Here is a 22998-nt window from a genome sequence, read left to right on the forward strand (position 1 = left end):
CACATGTACAGTCAAACTAAAGTTAGCACGTATCATTCCACAATATTAAAGCTATAATGTTAGAATTTGTACAAATGCTCAACACCAGGATATCCTACCTACATGCATCCAAAGAAACAGCCATAACTTTGATCTCCTTCTGTTCTGTTTTTTTTTTATTGACAGTTGAACTACAGGAAACAATTCAATTCACAGTTTGGTAACCGGACCATTCTGTCTGAAGTCATCTTCTCGTGCTCTTTGTGAACGATGTGATTTGGGTCACAGGTGAATTCAAGGCCTCCTGGAATGAAGATGAGACAGCAGCAATTGTTTTTGCAGGTTATTTTAATGTTTTGATTTGAGGACAGGTTATTGAACCATAATAAACAACACATTCATTGGCTGCCCTGTAACAAAAAAACAATGCTGTTATCCACTCCATGGATCTATAGCGTTTGGTAAATGTGCAACACTGACTGATCAGATAATGAAGTGGAAAACAATAGTTGCTGCTCTGTGACTTCTGAATGCTGCTGAAATGTGATGTTCACTGGACAAAGTGTAGCAGCCAATCATCAACCAGACTGCTCCAACTATCAATCTCCTGCAGGAGGAGAAAAAGAGTGAAATCTTCCAGGGTTATGGTAGCCTGGATGCCAGACGAACTTAGCCCCGCCCACAACAATTTGGTCGGGCAGTTCGGTCTGGAGTCGCTCCATTGGGAAAAAATTATGGCCCGACCGGGCCAATCAGATTGTCAGGGCGGGCTTTATACGATGATTGACAGATGATCAACGGTAACGTAATCAACCACGTCATCACAGTGCCCTCGGGTTGAATTCGTTTTCAACAAACATGCCTGCCGCTGGCGAGCTGAGATGTGTAGATGCTGCCATTGAGTCTGTTTTAGAAGACATCGACAGCGCATTCATTTTGAAAGAGGAACACAGAACGTGGAGGCGACGCCAGAGCACCGCGCTAATCCATATCGCCCCGGCGCTTGGCTGTTCACAACGGACACTGAAGCGACGCTGAACCGCCGGGCAGCGCTAATAATATCACCCGTTGATCCAGTAGATCGCTGCACGGCTTTGTGCCGGTCACACCGGAGGCTGAAGCACCGCGCTGCGCCAAGGCTGCCTCGCGGTGCTTCAGCCTCCGGTGTGACCGGCACAAAGTTTTAACATGGGAGTGGATGGGAGCCAGCTGTTATTTAAGGCTTGGCGCTGCGCTGAAGCGTCCGGTGTGAACCCAGTAAATAACTCACAATGCGTTGCTTAGCATACGTCACATACTACGTTGCTCTGATTGGTAGTAGTTCTATCCAATTGAGCGAAGAGGAATTTTACTTCTTGGTCAGTTGAAACACGCCCCATAATTTTTTCCCAATGGAGCGACTCCAGACCGAACTGCCCGACCAAAATGTTGTGGGCGGGGCTAAATTCGTCTGGCATCCAGGCTAGGGTTATGGTGGAAAGGAGCCAATCGTTTCCAAGATCAAGCTCAAAAAGAAGAGGAAGCCCAGACCTATTCAAACTCAGCCGGTCGCAGGTGCTGCCTCCTCTGAAGAGCAGCCTCAGGTGGAGGTTACTGTTTCATCCACCCAGAACACTGAGGAGGAGATGCAGCCAATCAGCAACCAGACGGACCCCACTCCTCATGTGAAGACCTCAGTCACAGAGGAGGAGTTGTAGAAGCTGTATGAGGACAATGTTGATGCTGTGTCCACCCAGAACACTGACGAGGAGATGCAGCCAATCAACAACCAGACTGACCTCACTCATACTCCTCATGTGAAGACCTCAGTCACAGAGGAGGAGGTAGAGAAGTTATCTGAGGAAACTGATGATGTTGCATCCACTCAGAACACTGAGGAGGAGATGCACCAAATCAGCGAACAGTGTGACTCCACTATCGCTCTCCTGCAGGAGTCTGAAATGAGAGAAATCTCCAAGGGGTTATGGTGGAAAGGAGCCAGATCAAGATCAAGATCAAGATCAAGCTAAGAACGAAAAAGAAGCACAGACTTGCTCAGACCGAGCCACAGGTGGATGGAGACGCTTTCCAAGATCATTTTTGACAGTTTTCTCAACCATGGCAGCTTGGAGGACACCAGGAGCACTGTGGCAGACTGTGTGCCAGGTTTTATGTCAGTTTAAAGATGGTCCAGCTGGAGGAGGATGGGCCTATTGTTGCGTGAAATGTTGAACAGCAGAGCAGGTAGTTAAAGTGCTGGAAGACGCCATAGATCAGCTGTTGACATTGATGAAGAGGTGCCCAACATCTGGCTGTACCTCACTTAGGTGATCCTCCCTCTGCCTCCGGAGGCGTCTCCGTTGATCAGCTTATTCAAGTATCGTGTAAAAAACATTCTAGAAATAAAAGTTTTAAATTCCTGATCCCTTCCTCTGCTTGGTCACATCATTAATCCAGCTATGAGGACAATAGAAGGAAACCTATGAAGAGTATAGAGGATCTAGAATTTTACATCGCAGCAGTATCATCGGTACCAATATTTCCACAGACATGACAAAACCTGAATTATTGCCTTGCAGTATCAGTTTACATACATTTCTCTAATTGGGATTAAATTGACTTTTGTTGTTATTCAGTTGGATTTCACTTTCATTGTTTTTCAGTTTAAAGTGACAGTTTACCCAGAAATGAAAATTCACTAATTATCTACTCACCACTATGCCGAAGGAGGGGTGGGGGAAATGTTTGAGTGCACAAAAGGTGCTTTTAATCCTTAAAGTCCACCTAGCCGACGTTAGAATTTCTCACGGTCCCTGAATGCACCTCGGCAGGAAGATACCAGTGTACTTTTGGGATTAAAACTTGGTGTAAATGACGCGATTCAGAGTCGAATTTGATCGCTGCGGCTTCTGGACACGTGCATGAGTCCACACAAGCAGTATGGAGGCATGTTGTGTTTTTATTCTGTCGATTTTTCACGTCTGGAGATGGATCACTAATTTCTTCAATTGTATTGGATTCTGCTGCTTCACTGTTCACCCCTGAGACTCCAGAAGTGTTCTGTGGACTCGAACACTTCACCCACCCTCCGTCGGCACAGTGGTGAGGAGACACTGAGAGGATTCTCATTTCTGGGTGAACTATCCCGTTAATCTCACTTTTATTATTATTCAGTGTAAATTTACTTTTCTAGCCAGTCAGTTTAATTTCACTCTCATTGTTTTTCAATTAGAGTTTACTTTTATTTTTCAGTTTAATCTCCCTTTTACTATTAGTCAGTTTGAGTTTACTTTAGTTGTTTTTCAGTTAAATCTCTTTTATTTGTCTTTCCTTTGCCACCGTTGCGTTTGTAATCATAATCTTCGTATTACCGAGCTCGTGACCGGGCACTTGAAAGCAGCACCAGACACCAAAGGTCCTTCCCGGTATTTTCAGGCGTTCCGTTGCCATGGAGCTGAGTTCTGTTTCCCGAGGGACGGCATGCTCAAATCGCGGAGGCACTTCCGGTGGCAACAGAAACTGCCACTGATTTATAAAGGCAGTTGCTAGGGCGGCCACCCTGTTTGGGGGGCAACTACCGCTGCTGTGACTTACTCCCTGAGATTTATACCTAGTTTATGATTGTTTAGTGTCTTACTGTTCTGAGCACCAAGAATAATTAATTTCCATTTCTCCACTTGTCTTGTGAAGCATGCTCGTTTATGTGGCTGATTTATTTGTCGGATTTGTACCGATTCTTCTTTAATGCTGTTAGTGCCTTGCCTGTGTTCTGTGTCACTGAACTGAAACTTGAAATCATACTGCTGCCAGGCTGCATCAGGGCACCTGCCGCACACCTTGGTTTGGAGGCAGCTGCCTCTGTTGCCACCTCACTGATTAGGCAATCAAACTATCTAATAAACTTTCACAAACCAGTCTATACCTTATTGAATAAATCACAAACAGCAACAGGTGCTTTCAGACAGTACTTGTGGCAACTCTGACAGGCAGCAGCCTTTAAACAGTTTAGTAACAAGGAACAAGGGCAACTGCCTTTAAACAGTGTGGCAACAGGCCAGCTGCCTTTACATATCAGTGGCAGTTTCTGTTGATATCGGTGGCTCTACGAGCTGCCGCTGCCACGATTTGACCTTGTGTGAAAGGTTGTGCTGTTTACCCTGAACCTTTCAAATTAATATGGGTTATATTACTCTGAGTGGTCTCTGTAATGGCCCCAAAAACTACTCATGTTATTATTTGACAACGCGTCTGTGTTCTGTGATGATCTGACATTATTGAAGGATTTTAACTATACAGTACTTTTTACAAAGTTTGAATTCACCTTAGTTTGCTTTTGACCAAAATGGCACTCACTAGACTGCATACCTCCTTATGAAAATTCTGTTCAAATTCATTAAATCTGCATTTTAATTTGGAACTGCACCAAATTGCACACATTCATCAACATTAGTCCCCTAAAAATACAGTTTTTTTTTTCATCAAGCTCCATAATTGAATCTCTGCGAAATCAATTAAAATGTGGGGAAAAGTCCTATCTTGCAATCTTAAAGAAAGTGAACTTGAAACGTATCTTTATTGCTAACAAACAAACAAGCTTAGATGAAAAGCTAACCTCCTTGGTTCCTGGTATATGTTTACTGTATTAATACCTGCATATGCATCAGGAAGTTATATCTCCCTTTGTCTCCTGTTCTACCAGCCTCTCTCTGTCCCTACAATGAGTGGCAGGGTAGCAGATGGCCGCCTGCCGGTCCTCCAGATCTGCCGCTTGCTGCAGTGTGTCCATGAGGGCAACACGGTGCAGATAGAGAAGATGGTGAAACTCGGGGTGGAAAACCTCATCAATCTCACTGAGCCGCAGGACGGCACGGGGGCGCTTCACGTGGCAGTTTCAGCCAACAGTCAAGGTGATGGGCCTTTTCCTCGCTCTGTCTAAAAACACAGTATATTCATGTACTTAGTATGGTCATGTCGTTCTTCTGAAGGTATATTCTGTGCTTGGTTCGGGTTGCTGGGTAGAAATTGTATCATTTTCAAATGTATTCACATTTGTTAGAGTTCAAAACTGAAGCAGATGCTTGAAACAATCATTGTGATATTTTTATTACATGAACACTTTGATTATCTATATTGGGTAATGGTGTTTGAAACTTCTAAACCCTTAGTCTACATGACTTTCTAAACAATGTCCAGAAAGATGTGTTGTAGCTCACAGATTTAAAGAAAATTTGAGGAATGTCCTTACATTTGTAGAATACTATACCATAATATTAGTTATTTCTATGTTGCTGGTGATAAGAGTCAAAAAGGGATAGTTAAATTAAAAACAGTGATAGCAATCCTGCCAATTGTTTTTGACATTACCATAGACTGTAATATATAAGGATAGATGACGCCTCTCCCCTTCCTCCCACTATCCAGAAAAGAGGCCAAAATATGCTGCATACAAACAAAGCCATCTTGCCCATTTGGAGTCTGAGGTTCGATATAATCTTCATAGTTGGTTCCATGTACCATCAGCTAACATGGAGGAAGCAGGGTTTATGTCCTATACTGCAACCAGCCCCAAGGAAGCCATCAAGACGCTTTAGCTTCACTTTTGTCATGTCATCCATCTTTATATACCGTCTGTGACTTTTAATTTAATATAAATAATCAACCAGTTCATATAATGTATTACAATCTAAAATGTGACATTTAAAAGTCCAATCTTTCTTATGATTGTTTGTGTCCTCTTCTCACAGACCTGATCAGTTTCCTCCTGTCTCAGGGAGCAGACCCCAACATCCAGGACAAGAAGGGCCGCACTCCAGGCATGTTAGCGGCTGAGCTGGGCAATCATGCCATAGTGGAGCTGTTAACACAAAGCAACGCTGACCTGAAGCTCCAAGATGCTGAGGGCAGAGGTGAGCAGTAAGAGGCATTGTCATTGGTCATAGGCATGTGCTGATGGTGGGTTTGAGAAAGAAGAAGATGCTTGGGGAGAGCGCAGTACTAGTGTCTTATTAAGGGCCTGGTCACATATACACAAATGTGAATATGGTTGGTCAAAGTTCCCCAAAGTTGAAGTCCATGTGAAGCCAAGCTGCTATTTGCCCCCCCCCCCCCCCCCAAAGGAAGCAAAAGTTTTATTCTCACCCACGTTAGCACAGATCTGATGTGAACAGGAGGCAAAGATTTGGCTGTGCCCTAAGACAGAGATGACAGAGAAAGAGATGCTTGGACACTCATTATTACTATTGCTCCAATTATAAAAGAGAAAATATTGAACTCTTCAAAATTGATGTAACTGTATATTAGTTGACATATACAGGAAACAGCAGATTACGTTATGAAGATGTAAACATATCCAGAAGAGCACAGCAGAAGTAGAGAGGCAAGGTAAGTGCACAGTAGGTTTGTGTTGCTGAAATAATGACTTGACTTACAGTTGCAACCCAGCTTGTTGGGGGGGGGGGGGGGGGGACAACATAAAACCAGATGTTTTCTGTGAAAACAAATTATTTATTTTCAAGGAGCTTGAAAAATGTAGGCAGGAAGCAGGAACAAGGTCAGGTCACACCTCCAGCAGCTGGAGCCAATCTCACTCAGCCGACCACACATGCTGCTTGGCAAACAACATGACATGAGAGGTTAGACACACAGGAGGGGGGGGGGGGACGCCTGCGGTGGTAACTGTTACAAACAAGGCAGAAGTTTGCATATAGAGCAGGGGCGGACTGGGGGAAAAAAGTGGCCCGGGAGTTTCTGTCAGACCGGCCCACTCAATACACGGCGCGCGGCCCACTAAGTAGCCGCGTTGCCCACTCAATGGATCGCGCGTATCGAACAGTCAGTGGCCTTCTGGGAAAAATACCCATACACTTAACATTATTTTGGATGATTACAAAGAAATTACATCATATATGTATGTTTGTTTTTTAATAACATTTGGATCCACCAATTTGCCTGGATGGACACATGGAATAAAATGATTATTGGCTATTGTAACACTCCAAGGTAGGTATAGTTTGCTAGATGAATATGCTTAACTCTTTGCTAGTATCAGATGGTTATACAAGTATAACTACCAAGCCTTAAGGAATGAATGTCAGCAGAGAAAGACCACACAATAAAGAAACTGGAATCAGTGGGTAGAATTTGTATGAACAATATATTAGAAATGAATAGAACAGAACATACGATGGGGTGTGAACATCAGTGGTATCAGTAGTGTTGCATGCTGGGTGTGTGATTGTTTGTGTGTGTAGGGGTGCTGAAGGTGCATAACAAAACAGTAAGTTACATAACAGAACCTAAACTAGCAGCCCAGGTTCTTTAAGGTCATAAATAAATAAATATATATATATGGTTATAAATAAATATATATATATATATATATATAGATATAAAAAACAATATCAGTATACTCCATACTATAACAGTTTTATTATAAGCCCACTACATGAGTAGTTTTTGCAGCAGCTCACTCTTTTCTGCAACACCGTCAATGATTTTCTCACTGTCCAGCATCTGCAAAACATCTGTTTGAGTAGCCATCAACATAAAAGCCTCCAGGTGCTGTTGAGAGAGTGAGCTCCTGAGCCTGTTTTTTATGTATTTCAGGGTTGAAAAGCTTCGCTCACATGCTACCTGTGTGACAGAGAGGGTAAGCAGGAACCTGTATGCAAGGCCTATGATGTGGTATGCATCTGTCAGGAGGTTGTACTGCTTCAGAACTCGGTAGCAACAGATTGGACAGTCCTTGCAAGATGAGCACTTTTTGTACACTATCTCTGCCTCATCTTCAGCATCCTCTGGCCCGGGTTCTGTTGTCTTTGTTGTGTATTCATCAAATACTGATGACTTCAGCCTATCCCATTGTCGTGCCAGACTTTTGAGTTCGCTCTGTAACTCTGCCTCTGTTGCTCTGTCATCAAATGGCAGCAAACATTTGCTTAGCTCTTGAAGTGCTGCCTCTGGGAAACTTTCGCCGTAGGATATAACCTGGCTGAAGTTTTTTGGGTCCAGAAGTGCCAGATCAGCATACAAAGTGCCATTCTTGAGGAAACGTTGGTGCATGCTTCCTGCGACTGTGTCCATTATTCGATTGTGAACCTCAATCTTGTATGATGCTTCGGCATCTGTCACAGCCTCATCTCGGGACCTCTCTCCAGGCATCGATTTTTTCCTTCTTCCCCGTTTCTGTGGCAGAGTGGTCTCCACCTCCAGCTCAGTCTCCTCACTCTCCTCCCCAATTTTATAGTTGGCCCACTGGATGAATTTGTCGGCTGCTGTCTTGATGCTCTGAAAATCTCTGGTCATTTCTTTCAGCTCTGCTTCTGCAGTCACAACCATCCGATGAGCTGTCAGGATGTCCATTCCACTGGTTTGAAGATATTTTGAAACTGGTGAAGTGACCTGGAAAATTCGCAGGAAGATCTGAGCTGTTAGTATAGTTTCATACTTTAGAAGCTGGCCGATGTATCCCTGGGCATTTACTCTCGCCGTGGCATTGATGGTCTCTCCATCTTGAATGGCTGAGAGGGTGTGAAGGACATCAAAATACAGGGCCCCGTCTGGCTTTCCAAAAGAGCCAAACACCTTCGTCAGAGCAGCATCTTTGGACCACCAGCGCGTTTCTCCTATAGAGGTGAGACGTCTGCGTCTTGGGTCTTTGCTCTCCTTTTCCCAGATGTTCATCCTCTGGTAGGACTCTCTGAAGAAGACAGCGATGTGGTTCATAAGAGAAAAAAGAGAGCCACTTGCCAGCACACACTGTGTTGTGTCTGTCAGCACAAGATTTAATATGTGTGAATAGCACCACACATGGATTTGTGTTGGGCACTTTTCAGAGAGCAATGCAGAGAAGCCTTTATATTGGCCTTGCATATTGGAGGCCCCATCGGTGGAATTCCCAATACACTGCTTCACATCCAGATCCATGGCCACCAGCACGCCATTCACAAGTTGGGCAAAGTACTGCCCAGTGGAAGCCTCACATCTGGTCACAGCAACTAGTCGCTCATGAACAGTGTCTGTCACATACCGTATGACAACAGAGCACTGATCATGGGCTGTGATGTCCTGTGTGGTGTCGATCTGGACCGAGTACATTCCAGATTTCCGGACTTCAGCAGCGATGGCACTTTTCATGAGGCGTTGAATGGTGGTGATGATGTAGTCGATGGTCGTTTTGGATAGGAGAGTGACAAGGGCACCTCTACCTTTTGTTGAACCAGACTGGTGAATCTGCTTGCTCTTTTCGATGCAGAGAGTGAGGTGTTCCTTGAGACAAACATCATATTTTCCCAGTAAAACTGTTATTTCCAAAAAGTTACCATGGTCAATAGTGTCGTCATCCAGTGTGTATGCTGCCTCTTTCTGCCTGCCTCTGTAGCTCAAACCTCTTTTGCCGATGAGCTTTATTACATCTATAATGCGCTCCAACACTTGTCGCCTTCTGCGGACTTGCTCTCTGTGAAGTGACATCTGAGGTCCCATGAGAAGGTCCTGGATCGTGCTTCTTGAAGATCTGAGAAAATATGCCTCAGCGCAACCTCTGTGTAGTTGGCTCTTCTCATGCTCTTCAACTCTCTGGTGTATGTGTGTGAGGTTGGACATGCCAGTGATGAACGTGCTGCTTTCTGTGTGATTAGCAAAGGCGAGACAAAGGGAACAGAAGAGGGCTTCTTTTTCTTGACTGTATGAAAGCCATTTTCTGTTTGTGCCGTCTTTACAAAAAAAAGCTCTCTGCACTACAGCCTTGTCTGCCTTCTGCTGTGGGTGAAAACGGAAGAAGTGGTCAAATGTGTCTGACTTCGGCCTGGTGAAATAATCAAAATCTTTGCCTTCACTTTCTGTGTCTTCTTGCCCTTGATCATCCCTGTCATCTTGGCCTCGACTTTCTCTATCATCATGGCTGCTATCCCTGTCCTCTTGGCCTTGACTTTCTCTGTCATCCTGGCTGCTATCCCTATCCTCTTGGCCTTGACTTTCTCTGTCATCCTGGCTGATATCCCTATCACTGTCATCTTCAGCCTACGTGAGTGGTAAATAAGGTTTATCATGTTAGTATGTTAAACCATTGACACAACACTATCAGCAAACTACACTTAATAAACATTACATTTAAGTGTACTAAGAATACTTTTTTATAATTAAGTTTCCACTATTGGTTAGTACACTCAATGTGTATTAGATAAATATACTTGAAATGAGTCAAACTATTAAAATATTTAAACACAATTAATCGCAATTTTTGAATGTCCCTATTATTGTAATGCTCTTATCAACATGGAAAAGTGGATTGGCTTGCTTTATGCAAATGTTTTATTTTATTGAAAAACAACATTGCCAAACAGGGCGCTACAAAATATAATTATAAAGTGCACATTTCACAAAGACTCAGCCTATAGTGCAGTCAAACCATGGCTTAATAATTCATTTTTTCAAGTTTGCTGTGAACATCGCCAGGCCTCTTATTTAAGAAACAATGAACCTTAACAGTTAGGTTACCAATAGAAAGTAGACAAGCCTGTTGACCAAAAGGAACGTTAATCTCGCGAGAAAAACATTGACGTCGTTAAAATGGGTTTGCAGCGTCGTTAATAACTCGTTAATCTGACTTTATCTTAATACATCTGCTCAATTGAAATACACTATTTTTGTACTTGGTATATTAAAGTGTTACTTACGGTGTACGTTGTACCCTGGCTCTTATCTTGGCTCTCATGCCCCTGGCTGCTGCTTCCAGCAGCTGAATCATCAATCTAGATAACATATTAACATTTTGTTTAATATGTTGTGAAATGCATGCTATACTTGGCCAAGTCAACGCCTCTACATAACATATTAACAATCTAGATAACATATAAACATTATTTATAATTTTAGATTTTAGCATAACAAACTAGCTGGTTAACTTATTTGTCACAGGTTAATAGAAATTATAAGATTGTCCTATTTACAACTACCACCATGGATAGCTTGCTCATCAATTGTAAGCCAGTGACTACGGCTAACATGTTAAAATAGATAATCTAGATGTTGACAACAACACCAGCTTGCTTATTTTACCAGATCATAACGGTCTATGGGGTTAGGGTTATCTTACCTTTTCACTGTCACCAGTCGGTGGTTTTCCAAAGAAATTTGATATTTTTAAATGTTTTGAGGCACCTTTCTCCAGACATTTTTTCTTTTTATCTCTTAGCTTTTCAGCTCCACCTTTTCGTTTTGGTGCCGACGGCATGCTCTCGCACTCTCCAAAACAACGAAGGCAACGAAGAGCTGGGCCTCATGGGTTGTGCGCATGCGTATAACTGGGTGCCGCGTTGCGTGTATGTATGCAAATCCAAATTCTCTACACTTCGGCTGTGTAAGAACCAATTTAGAGGTGTTTATTAATAAGGTGGAGATCTTTTCTTACTTTGGACTTCCGAAGTCTGTAAAACACATATTAAAAGACACTTAAAAAAAAATCGAAAAATAGTCACCATGAGTGTGAAGACCGATTGCGAGTAGCAGTATAAAAGCAGTCAGTGCGAATAGATAGGTATAGCTCTTGGAGAAAATTACGCTTGTGCCGCTGTTTCAACCATTGTAGGGCTGATGCGATGATGGGCGTGGGCCGGTACATCATAGTGATGGGCCGTTGGATTTATATTTTCGGCCATCGGCCCACCGGGGATGTCCCCGGTATTCCCGATGGCCAGTCCGCCCCTGATATAGAGTCTAAGTGATTAGGCAATTCATCTCTAGCTCATTAGTTGACATAAAGGGAAGAACCTATTTAAAGGGAAGACCAGGAAATATGGCTGAAAGCTCAGAGTTAAGATTTATTTTTGTATCACTCTGTTTTAAGCATCAAGAGGGAACCTTCAGGCAAAATATGTCAGTTTTAGTGATCAAAATGTAGGATTATAAATTAAGAAAATACAAGCATCTGCTTGTTACAACTTCCTTAAATTTCATGCAGAAATGTTTTTATATAAAGATCATTTAAAGACTATTTGATTAAAATAATACCTTATTGGAATAATATAAGAGCACTGTCTCTCAGTTTGATAGCAGGACTGTTAACCAGCAGAATGTTAGCAGAATGTTTTTATCATTTTGAAGCGCTCTCACTAAAAACCCTGCACTCCTACCGAAATTCATGAGTTGGCGGAATTTTGAAGAACTCTTGCACAAAAAAAAAATTCAAGCACAAAAGAAGAAATCAGAGAGCAGAGGAGAAATTCCAAAGCTGATGTTTCAGGTGTGCAGAGAAGCATGAGCTCTAGAAGAGCAGCTGGAGTGTTGGGATTCTGAATTCTTATATATTACACAGGACTGCACTTGTAATGTATATGGTTCATAAGTTAGACAGCATTAATAATGAACAACCTTGGTACAGATTCGCTTCCACTAAGTTAGAGTTGCAGATTCTCTTCCTGAATACATGGCCTTGTCTTACAGCTCATGAACATGCATGGTGCTCCTGTTTAGATATTGATGAGGAGGTGGTATCCCAGACAACTCCAATCAGTGAGCCCGTCTCAACCTTTTCAAAATGGGATAATTACCCCAATTACAGTGTGTCCAAGGACTCGATTACTGTAACTGTTGTGAGAGCGAGTGAAAGAGAAAGGGACAGGAGAACAAAGAAAGGTCTTTACATGTGTGCTTACGTTCAGGGATTCATGCTTTTATATAATGCACTGCATGCTATGCTATTGTGTGAACCTGTGTGCATGTGTGTCAGGGCGTGTGAGTACACATAATTACAGATCAACCCCCCATGGTGATCCTCTCCTGTGTAACATGCTGAGTAACCTGATATCCTCCTGTTGTCTCGAAGGACTCGGGCCCAGTCTCAACACTCAGAGCCTTTCCGCCTGTTAGCTGAGTGTCAGGAGTCGCACTCTTGAGTGTGTTACCCTTGGTGTTTGACTGAACCATCGAGTGACACTTCTGACTCTAGTTTGATTTACACATTGGGATTACAGTGAGTGGGGAAACTGAAAAAAGCAGCACTTGTCCCTCCCTCGCTGCCACTGAGCTATGCCCTTAAAGCCCTGACAGATCAGAGCACGGGATTCTATCCTTCATGGCCAATTACAGATTCCTCCGTATGCACCATATTGCAGTTGTAATAAATGTGAAGAACTTTGGCCTTAATTTTCTCGACTACAGCTGCCTTGTGGTTCTAATAACCAGTTTGTGCTCATCAGAGAACTAGACTAGCCAATCAGTCCTGAAGTTCTTCATATTTTGAATGTAGATTTGTTTGTGGCATTTTGCCTTTGACAAAAAGTCGATGGTGTTACAGACAAGAAACGAGGGAGGAGACAGAGATATGACCAATAACAAAGCTCCTGATGTGTCAGCGTTGACTCTCTCTACCTCTCCCCCTTTTTTACGTTGCCTCTCATTTTAGGTGTCCTGTTCTACTGTATGTACCCCACCAAGCGCCACACTCGCTGCCTGCAGTTAGCGCTGAAGTGCCAGGCAGATGCCAACAATGTGTCAACGCAGGGGATCCACGTCTTCCAGCTGATGTGCGAAAAAGCTCAGGAGAGTACCCCCATGTGTCTGGCCATGCTGGATGGTGGGGCAGACCCCAATGCATCAAACCAGGTAGTTTGATGGCGGATATAACAGCGAGGAATTATGGGAACTTCACATGCATGAAGAAACAGATAGCTTATCCTTTACACAACATACTTTGATGTGTGCTTTGATCCTGTTTGTTGAGCCGAGGACCTCTGACTCCTCTCCTCTCTTTCTCCTTTCCCTCCTCTCCTTCTCTTCCTCTCTTTCTCCCTTCCCTCCTCTCCTCTCCTTTCTTCTCCTCTCCTCAGAAAACCGGTGTCACAGCATTGATGGGGGCAGCAAAGGCAGGCTCTCTGCCGCTAGTGAGAAACATTCTCAAGAAAGGGGGAAACCCAGACACCTTGGACCGCAAACGTCTCTCAGCAGTGCACTACGCCGCCATGGGGGGATTTTTTGAGGTAGATTATCCGTTTAGATACCTATCCTCACTTAGCTTTTTTAGTTCTAATTAATTAAGTGGAATAAAAAGAATGGTCTAGTCAGAAATTGTCTTTATCCTGTGCATTCCACAGAACACTATATAATATTTATAAATGACTTGCAATAAACCAACCCAATGCACGAATCACTCTTGGCAATATGACGCGCTTGTTTGGCTAACTCACCAGTTAATCATCAACATGTGTTTACCTGGCTTCTGACGATAAACTAGTCAACAACATCACTTAAACATGACATATAAAACAAGCAAAAGCTACAAGACTTAGTAGTCCAATAACAACAACACCAGCTGAGCATCTGCCCTGCAATCCTTTAGCCTCTTTTAACTCTCACTAACGGATGACATATTCTGCGATATTCACTCTAATATTCACATTTTCTCCGACAATGTCCCCTTTGGTTTCTTCAGTGGCTCTGCCCTGATGTCTACACTGAGAATGACAAGATAGTTGTCTCTAGCTTGCTGCTAAGTCGGGCTCTGGCTGTTGATGTGTCACGTTCCCCGTAAAGCAGGTCGTCATGTTCCAGCACAGTACACCAGAGTTAAATAGAGCAGTTCCAGGTGCCCAGGGAGCACTGTGGTGCCAGAATAGACATGCCATTTTCCCCATTATAATTGTGTACCATCAAAATGATTTAGAAGCTGTTATTTCAAGTTAAAAACAACCTTGTGTTGCGATAGATTTTTTGATTTTCAAAGTCCAGAATCAGTTACTGTCAGTGTAGTAATTGTTTTATCTGTGTCTCTGTTTTGTGCCTCCCAGGTGATTCAGGTGCTCTCTTCCTACTCAGCAAACATGTGTGCGATTGACCTTGAAGACTGCACACCCCTACACTACGCTGCGGCCACAGGCAGCGATATCTGCTGCAAGTTCCTGGCTCAGAGAGGTGCAGTGAGAGAGTCGAACAATAACAGGCATCCTGATGTCAATGCAGTGAATTTCAGCTTCTCGTTTTTTTTTTTTAAATAAGCTCTGACTCCTAATCCTTGAAGGAGTGCCATCGTTAGATCAACACAGGCCTAATACTGGTCTCTTTTTTGTTTGTATGTTGTAAACCTATAGCTCAGTTGTGATGCAAGTAGAGTCAGGAAATTAAATTAAGTTAGGCAGAATATGCAGCTGCAAGCACATTCCCAAATTAAATGAGGTAATTCTACCTTGTGTTTATATCTTTCATCAAACTGTGCTCTGTGTTCAGGTTGTAACCCCAAGCTGAAGAACTACGATGGTTTCCTGCCGCGTCAGATTGCCAAAGACGCTGGTCACAAAGCAGCAGCCAAGGAGCTGAGGAAAGCTGAGAAGCTACAGGGGACAGCCAAGCCGTCCACCGGCATCAGCCCCATGGCAGACCTCTGGGCCCTAACCCTCCACGACTGGTCCCACGAGATGGAGAATGAGTTACGTGAAGCCTTCGGGACCGACTTAGATACAGTTCCCACAGAGATGTTTGTTTCTGTGCTCGAGGAACTCAAAGCTCCAGCTGAACTAGACCATCTCCAAACAGTCATCTCAGCACATGACAAGGAAAAAGCAGGCTGTATCAACATTAATGACTTCTTCAAAGGTGTCAAGTACATCAAGAAAACTTTCCTCCTCTCTGCCTTTTTGCCTAAAAAGAAAAAGGGGGAGAAGAAAGGAAAAGGGGGTAAGAAGAAGAAGGGTAAATTTGTCCTCCCAATGCCCATTTGCACCCTCACACCGGAACTCATGCCTCGGCGAAAGGATGGAGGCCCACCTCACCTCATGATTGAGACGTACCACAACTCCTCAGACATCCGCCGATTCGACCGGGATCACCCACCAGAACATCCCATAGTGAACGACTCCGGATGGTACATCGAGAAGCCAGAGAGGGTCTTTGTGAATGTCAACGACTCTGTGAAAAGTGGAGATCTGGAATCGTTGGACCTGGCTTTCAGTAAGGGGGTTCCTGTGGATGTTCGAGATCAGTTTTACAAAACTCCGCTGATGGCGGCTTGCTCCAGCGGCAACTTTGAGATGGCTCAGTACCTTCTCAGCCGGGGGTGAGGAAACAGAATTGTGATTTCTTTCCTTTCTGGTTTGGGAAACACAGATTCCACATTTTTTTTTAAAGTAGATTTAAGCTGCATTGGTGAAGATTATCAGAATTATGTAAAGCTGGTAAACAGCACTTTTCGAATTTGAATTTAAGATTTCAGTCCAAAGCTGGAGACGTTCAGATTTCAGTCCAAAGCTGGAGACGTTCAGATTCCAGTCTGCCAACACTTATTCTGATACCTGACATTTGTGTATCGATACCAAGTACCAATCCAATACCAGCGCATTTAAAAAATAACCAACCCTGTCTAGAATTGTTGTTTGGCCTGACTCAGGTCAAACCCTTTGAAAAACAATAACACAAAAGAAATTCATAATATCACCAGAATAAAGTCGTAATTTAATTAGTAAAAAGTCATAATATTTTGAGAATAAATATTCTCTCCTCCTGGATTCAACATCTTGATTACCAATCTCATGCTTTCTTGAGAAACAATGAAAACTCTTTGAATAGCACGCAGATGGAACAAACGATAGCCCTGCAGTCAACCACTACCAAACATTTCCTCCTCCACAGAAGAGGTAATTTCCTCTTAGCTATAATATTACGACTTTATGTTAGTATATTTACCATTGTCGTTTAATATTCAAACTTTACTGTCGAAATCTCTTTTTTTTTTCAAAGTTACCTGAATACTCACAGAAACATAGATTATTTGATTTTGGTGTAATAGTCAACTGCAAATGTCTGGATTATTGCTACATCCAAGTAACTTTCCCAAAAGTTTTAATAATTTATTTGCACTATATAAAATACGTTTTGAGAAAATGTGAAGTCATTTAAAATGCGATAACTGGTGTGTTCAAGGACCCTTTATATGTAATATTTGAGAATGCTGATTTTACAAAATCTAACTTAAATACAAATCTTTAAATCCCACCCTGCTGTGTTTTCCTACAGGGCAAATGTAAACATGTGTGACCAGTTCTTCTGGACGCCCCTCCACCACGCGGCCCAGGCTGGCCAAGTGGAACTTGTCGAGCTGTTGGTGAAGGCAGGGGCCGCCATAGAGAGTCGAGCGCTCAGCGGAGGCACGCCCCTCATGAGGGCCATCCAGAGCTCTCGACCCTCCTGTGTGGACTTCCTCATCAAGGCAGGTGCCAGTGTTACTGCGGAGAACAAGAAAGGTTTGTCTGAACGTTCGAAATATCTCAAAGTTCATTTGAAAAATATTTATGTGAAAAATAACTTTGATTGTATGTTTTTATGTGTATATGGAAATATCACTAAATATTTGTGTACTGTCCTTTAAAGCAAATTCAACAAGAAATACACTAAAGCTTCTGTAACAAACTGCTCCTCTTGAAGGGTTAACACTGTGATTTCTGCTGTTATTTGACTTAGAGCATTTTATTTCTCCTTAGAACAAAACTGCCTCGACATCGCAGTAGCTTTTGGTGACCCGACGATTATTGACCTGGTCAAAGAAAAGATGGATTCTCTGCCTAAATTAAAGGAGGGAGCGAAGGGAAAAGGTGGCAAAGCTGCTAAATCTGCCAAAAAGGTACCCAAGTAACGGAATTCAATTATTTTCACCAGTTGGTTACCAACATATTAAACATTGTTAAACATACTCTTCCTGTTTTCTTTCTTTGTGCACTGTATGTGTTAAACAGTCAATTAACTTTTAAATAATGTTAGAGTGATACTTCACACCCTAAATAAATCACACTTGTACTAAGTTCTTTGAAGAAACAAATGAATGCTGGTTTTGGTATCACATTTATTACCAAATTTATTAAGGAAGTCCACATTTATGGGTTGAACATGGCTCATAGAGCCCCCAATTATTAAAACATCTTGAGCCTTGCTGGGCCAATGGTTAAGTGGAGTCAACTGAATGGGATATGTCTACGCCATGATATTTATATTTATCTGAAAAGGTAAACAGTCTAATCACAGGTGGGGAGCCTATTTCCACTGACCACTCATGAGCTGGAATCTGGACAGCTGTTTATTTTTGTGTGGAAAATAACCCCCCTAAAGCATAAAGAAGTCCTTTATCCTTTCCTTTTACTCAGCTGTCTCACACACAACACACACACACACGCACTCTCACACACACACACACACTCACACACACACATGCACACTGTTTGAACCCGTGGCTGAGGCTGCCTCCTGTGCCAACGGTTGGTGCGGCCATGGTCTTGACCATCAGGAACTCCCAGAGGCGAGAAGCTTCTTCTTCCTAAGACATTTCTTTTGAAAAGAGTGCTACTGGAGTCGCTACTCATAGCTACACAACCTAGATAACTGAGCTTCGGCAAGCTAATCGGTAGGTTGTTTGTGTGTGTGCGTGTGTGTGTTTATGTGTAGCCCTGTGCTCTAAAGGCATTTTTTTGTATATTTCCAGGGAGAAGCACTTCAGCTAGAACCTTGTGGTTACGTTACACTGTAAACAAAACTTTAACCAACATTTGACTGGAAGCCCAATCTCACCCTGTGAACTGTGGCCTCTTTTCATCACGAGAAACCCAAGCCTGTAAAGAGATCTGCTGACTGTAAGACACCGACTTGTAAGCAAATTAGACCAGATGTGTTATGTTACAACCAGACCACTCTGAAGCTCAAACTGCATTTCCACTAACCTGGCCACAATCAAACGAAACATAGTGATTTTGACATTAAGGTCCTGAAAGTCACAGGCGGTGCTGTGGCACAAATTCATCAGGGATATTCATTGTTCGATACAGTTGCAAGCATCAGTTCTACGGGGCAAGAAAGATTCTATTCAGCAGAATCAAATTGCACACATGTATAAAATGGAGCTGTCTACCCTCAAAGCATTTATAGGAAGTGCCCCTGTTTTCTGCTAATGTCAAAGTAAATGGCATTCCTCTGCAGAACTGGGGGAATTCCACAACTAATACAAGAACGTGATAAGCCTATTCAATTTCCATCCACTGTGACTCATTAGTAAGTCAGTCAGAGTAAATAATACATCCACCTTCGAGTCAAAGCGCACGCTTTCTGATGAATGCTAGACTCACTCAGGGCATTGAACCTGTCCCCCTGAGATCCTTTGCAGTACTCTCACACTAAAGGCAATATGCAGGTATTAAATGAAAACAAAAACACACTATGGATCCCTGTAACATCTCTGAGTTGTTCACCTATTTAAACGTGTGAAATAACTGGTATCGATGTCAATAATATGAAAAAACAAAAACTCTAATTGGGACATTGAGACGAGATTTATGTTTGTTTTGTAAAATGTGATTCTGATGGAGTGGTGACATTGACTCCAATAGTTGAACCTTCATATCTTTGACTGATCTCAAAATTGATAAGGACATCAGATAGTTCAATGTTCTGCCACCTACATTGTAATGACCTTCCCACTGGAAACAGATAATAGATCTACTCAGAGCTGCTGCGTTGCCGTTGTGTAAGTATACTAGTACTGTATTTTAAACTAGATGATCGCAAAGCAGGACAAGGCTCAATCAAGGACACAAGGGTGTTGAGGCAGAGCAGTGGAAACCAGAGCTAGATAATATCATCCAGTCCCAGAAACACGAGAGCTTCACTTCTACTTCAACCTGATACCAGAGAGTCCCAGCTGGAGCATTATAAATGCAGAAACATCTGTAAATATCCAACATCCACCAAAGAAAGGAGTAGCTATTGCCAACTATAGCCCTTTGTAGCTTCCATTTTTGTGTAATTTAGGAGCTTTATATTTGACATATTATGCAAGATGAGATGGTCACGACTGTGTCTATCATACTTTCTTGTTTAAGAGAGGGAAGAATAGTTAACAGTACTATAAAGCAGCTTTATGTATTCTGTGTAACAGGTGCTCTTTCTATCCTCAATTTCACTTGGATTTAATGAAACATCGGATATTAGAATATTTGACTCTTCAAAGTGATACATTTTACACTTACATTTTGGTGATGTGTGTGTGTGTGTGTGAAAAATCTCTTCCTACTTCCTCCTCCTCTCCTTACCTGGTCTACTATTTCTTCCTGTGGCTCAAGCTCCAAGAAGTTAAATAGGAAGCCAGCACACCTGGCTCACTCCTTTCCGAGCAAAGATCTCTGGCTGACTGCATCGTGGAGGCTTCGTCTTTTCAAGTTTGAACTGTGTACATGACCAATAAACAGGTTCCAAACTAAAACCAAGTGAAATACTGGATTGGAAACCTTAAGTCCACGCTCATCTGTCCTGACCGACACAACACTGAGGTGATTGATCCTGCAACTAAAACACAACACCCTGTATTAATCTTGATGTTCCAACTTGTTGCGGCTAAACTATTTCAGTCTTGTTGAGTAACATCTCTCTCTTTTTCTCTTTTTCTCTCTCTCTTTGACCTGAATCTGACAAGGACATTTACTTTAGTAGAAATTGCACAAGGCACTTGAATAAAATAAGGCAAATCTTTTGAAAAATCACTTTGTGTACCGTCCAGGGCTTCGCAGCAGAAGGTGCAGTGCATCCAGAGTCCTCGACTGCAACACCAGGGAAGACGTCCCGCAAGGATTCAAATAGCATCGTCCTGCAAAACGCCAGGATCACTGCAGGGAAAAGCAACACTGAGGATATCCCCTTTGTGCCAAAAACGGTAGGCCTCACCACCATCAGTGTACCGTGGCATCTACCTACATAATAACTTTTTAATGAAGTCAGTGATGTTTCGCTGTGGAGTAGGGTCACAGTCACCAAATGTTTTAAGGCCTTAGTATTTACATTTATTTACAAGTATTTTAATGTAACTCATTTTAATCCAGTTTCCAATCCAGAGAAGATAATTTTATGAACAATTTACTCTCAATTTGAGAAGTTTACCTGATCACCGAATGTGTGTGTTAGAAGAACATTTGTCTTTCTAGAACGCTTCTCCAGTTTGTCCCAGCAGTGCACATCAGTTCAAAGCTGTAACCAGCCCACTCAGTAACTACACAGAGTTTAATATTTTATAGTGTGTGTTTTTGCGACTTGTCTGTGTGTCTCAGGTTTGGGGGAAGCCGCCCACCACCAGCCAGCTGATGTCGAAGATAGAGAGACGGAAGAACCTGTTGTCCCTGGAGTTGGACTTTGAGGACCTCATGATGCCTTTCAGCAACAACATCCAGAGGACGATGCTGGAGCGTGTGTGAAAACCACAGGCTAGATAGGAAGTAGGTTAGAAAGAGAGACACTCAGACATTCTGGAATCACACTGTTACTGGAGCTAGTGAGCCACCTGCAACAGTTACAGACATTTGATCTATTTTGGATTAATCATATTTTCATTTCAGCTGCTTTAATCAACATAGTTGGACGTCATATGTTAGAAGCCCTAATTTTATTTGTTTGATGTTAAGTATCAGAAATTTCTAATGAAATGTTATTCAGTACATGTTTAGTGTCATTAGGCTCAACTGAAACATAGATAGAATCTGTTTTTATTAATGATCAAATGGCAAAGTCATCATCCCAATGATAAAATGTGAATAATCTGTTCAGAATTATAACTTCCTATAGACACACCATGTATATCCACAATGCTCTGTAGGGACTCACAGACTCATGAATGTCAAACACTGTAAAAACACAGCAGATATATATTTGTCAAGACAGTGGAACACTGGAACCGAGTATAAATATTGTACACATGAATAAAGAGTATGTGGTGACTGTACATTCACTGCTTTCAATCAGAAACATTTTCCTGTCCCTGTAAGTTCAATATTCTGATTGGGCTGATGAAGTAAGACATTAATCACTTTGCACTTCATCAAATGACCCCAGCAGTGAATAGGCTCGGTTGGTTGAGCCTTTCTTTCTTTGCACATTCTTTAGATTGATATTGTATTAATTCTCACCGTATACACAGCCAGATACTTTATGACACACACTGCCTCCTTCATGTTGTGGTATTTGATTTCACTACTGCTCATCCTCCACAACACTACTGAGAATAAACAGTATCTGTCCATCGAACCGTTTGCAGTTCTATGTAGAAGCCAGTGCGGGGCGCTGTTTGGCTGATTTAGCAACGCAGGGGTTTAGGTTTTTTATTGATCTGAGAGCACAGAAAACTTGCTGGGAGCTCTGGTGTTTCTAGCACAGAAAGACATCAAAATGGCAGCTTGTGTGTTTATTGTTCTCATATTATCCACTGAGCTGCTTTCAAACCTGCATGAGTATTTCATTCATCTTTAACCCTCCCCTGTTATATCTGACTGAGAAGCTGAGAGTTTCTGGGTCAATTTCTCTTCTTTTTTTTAAGTTGTTGATGTGCATATCAAGAAATATTTGAGTTTCTGTGTTAAATATTTCACAGGTGCACAAACTCCCATCATCACCACCAACATCACCAGTTAAAATTAGATTGCGGCATCCTCAAGGTCCATGGTGGCTCGGTTATATAATCAAATATATGGGAAAAAGGGGCTGGGGGGTGGGGGGGTTGCATCTTTGAGGTCTGTAATACAAGGCCTGGATTATTTAAATATGCATGCTCACAATGCCATTGATGACAAGGATGTGAGAGGAAGAGGCAGAGGAATGGGAGCGATGACAGCGAGGAGGAGAGAGGAATGAAAGCAGAGCGAGGTGGCAGAAACAGGGATGCACAGAATCAATGCGATGATATACAAGAGGAGAATCGGAGACAGGGAGTGAATAATCATCCTGAAAGCCCGGCAGAGCCATTCATAATGAGGTGTGGGACATGTGGGGAGGGGGGGGGAAACAACTGACAGCCAGGGGAAGGGAAGGCAAAGGGACACAACGATAGGAGAGAAGAGATGGAGGTTGGGGGTGAAGGCAGGGGTGGAGGATGGGGAGGGGGCACGATGGAGGAATGAGAGAGGGGAAGCGAGCGAGTGGGCGGGAGGAGAAGATGAGGGCTTCTCCAGCACGATCAGTGGGCGCACAGGTTAGAGGGAGTAAACACGGCTGCTGGCTCAGATTGTGGGCCGTGACGCAGTGTGTCTGTCAGGG

At 42.7% G+C, this 22998-nt stretch overlaps 1 protein-coding gene across 1 annotated transcript; it reads left to right on the plus strand.

The window, feature by feature from the left end:
- Window positions 1-2777: 2777 nt before the first annotated feature.
- Window positions 2778-21949, plus strand: ankef1a (ankyrin repeat and EF-hand domain containing 1a). The gene is made up of 11 exons (XM_053445886.1): window positions 2778-3060; window positions 4658-4865; window positions 5703-5864; window positions 13361-13560; window positions 13785-13934; window positions 14742-14865; window positions 15178-16003; window positions 16960-17186; window positions 17424-17563; window positions 20480-20632; window positions 21024-21949. Exons 2-11 carry the CDS (start codon window positions 4676-4678, stop codon window positions 21165-21167), a joined length of 2316 nt encoding a protein of 771 aa, XP_053301861.1. The 5' UTR covers window positions 2778-3060; window positions 4658-4675; the 3' UTR covers window positions 21168-21949.
- Window positions 21950-22998: the final 1049 nt, after the last annotated feature.

The sequence above is a fragment of the Pleuronectes platessa genome, chromosome 17, assembly GCF_947347685.1.
Source record: "Pleuronectes platessa chromosome 17, fPlePla1.1, whole genome shotgun sequence".
Taxonomy (NCBI): domain Eukaryota; kingdom Metazoa; phylum Chordata; class Actinopteri; order Pleuronectiformes; family Pleuronectidae; genus Pleuronectes; species Pleuronectes platessa.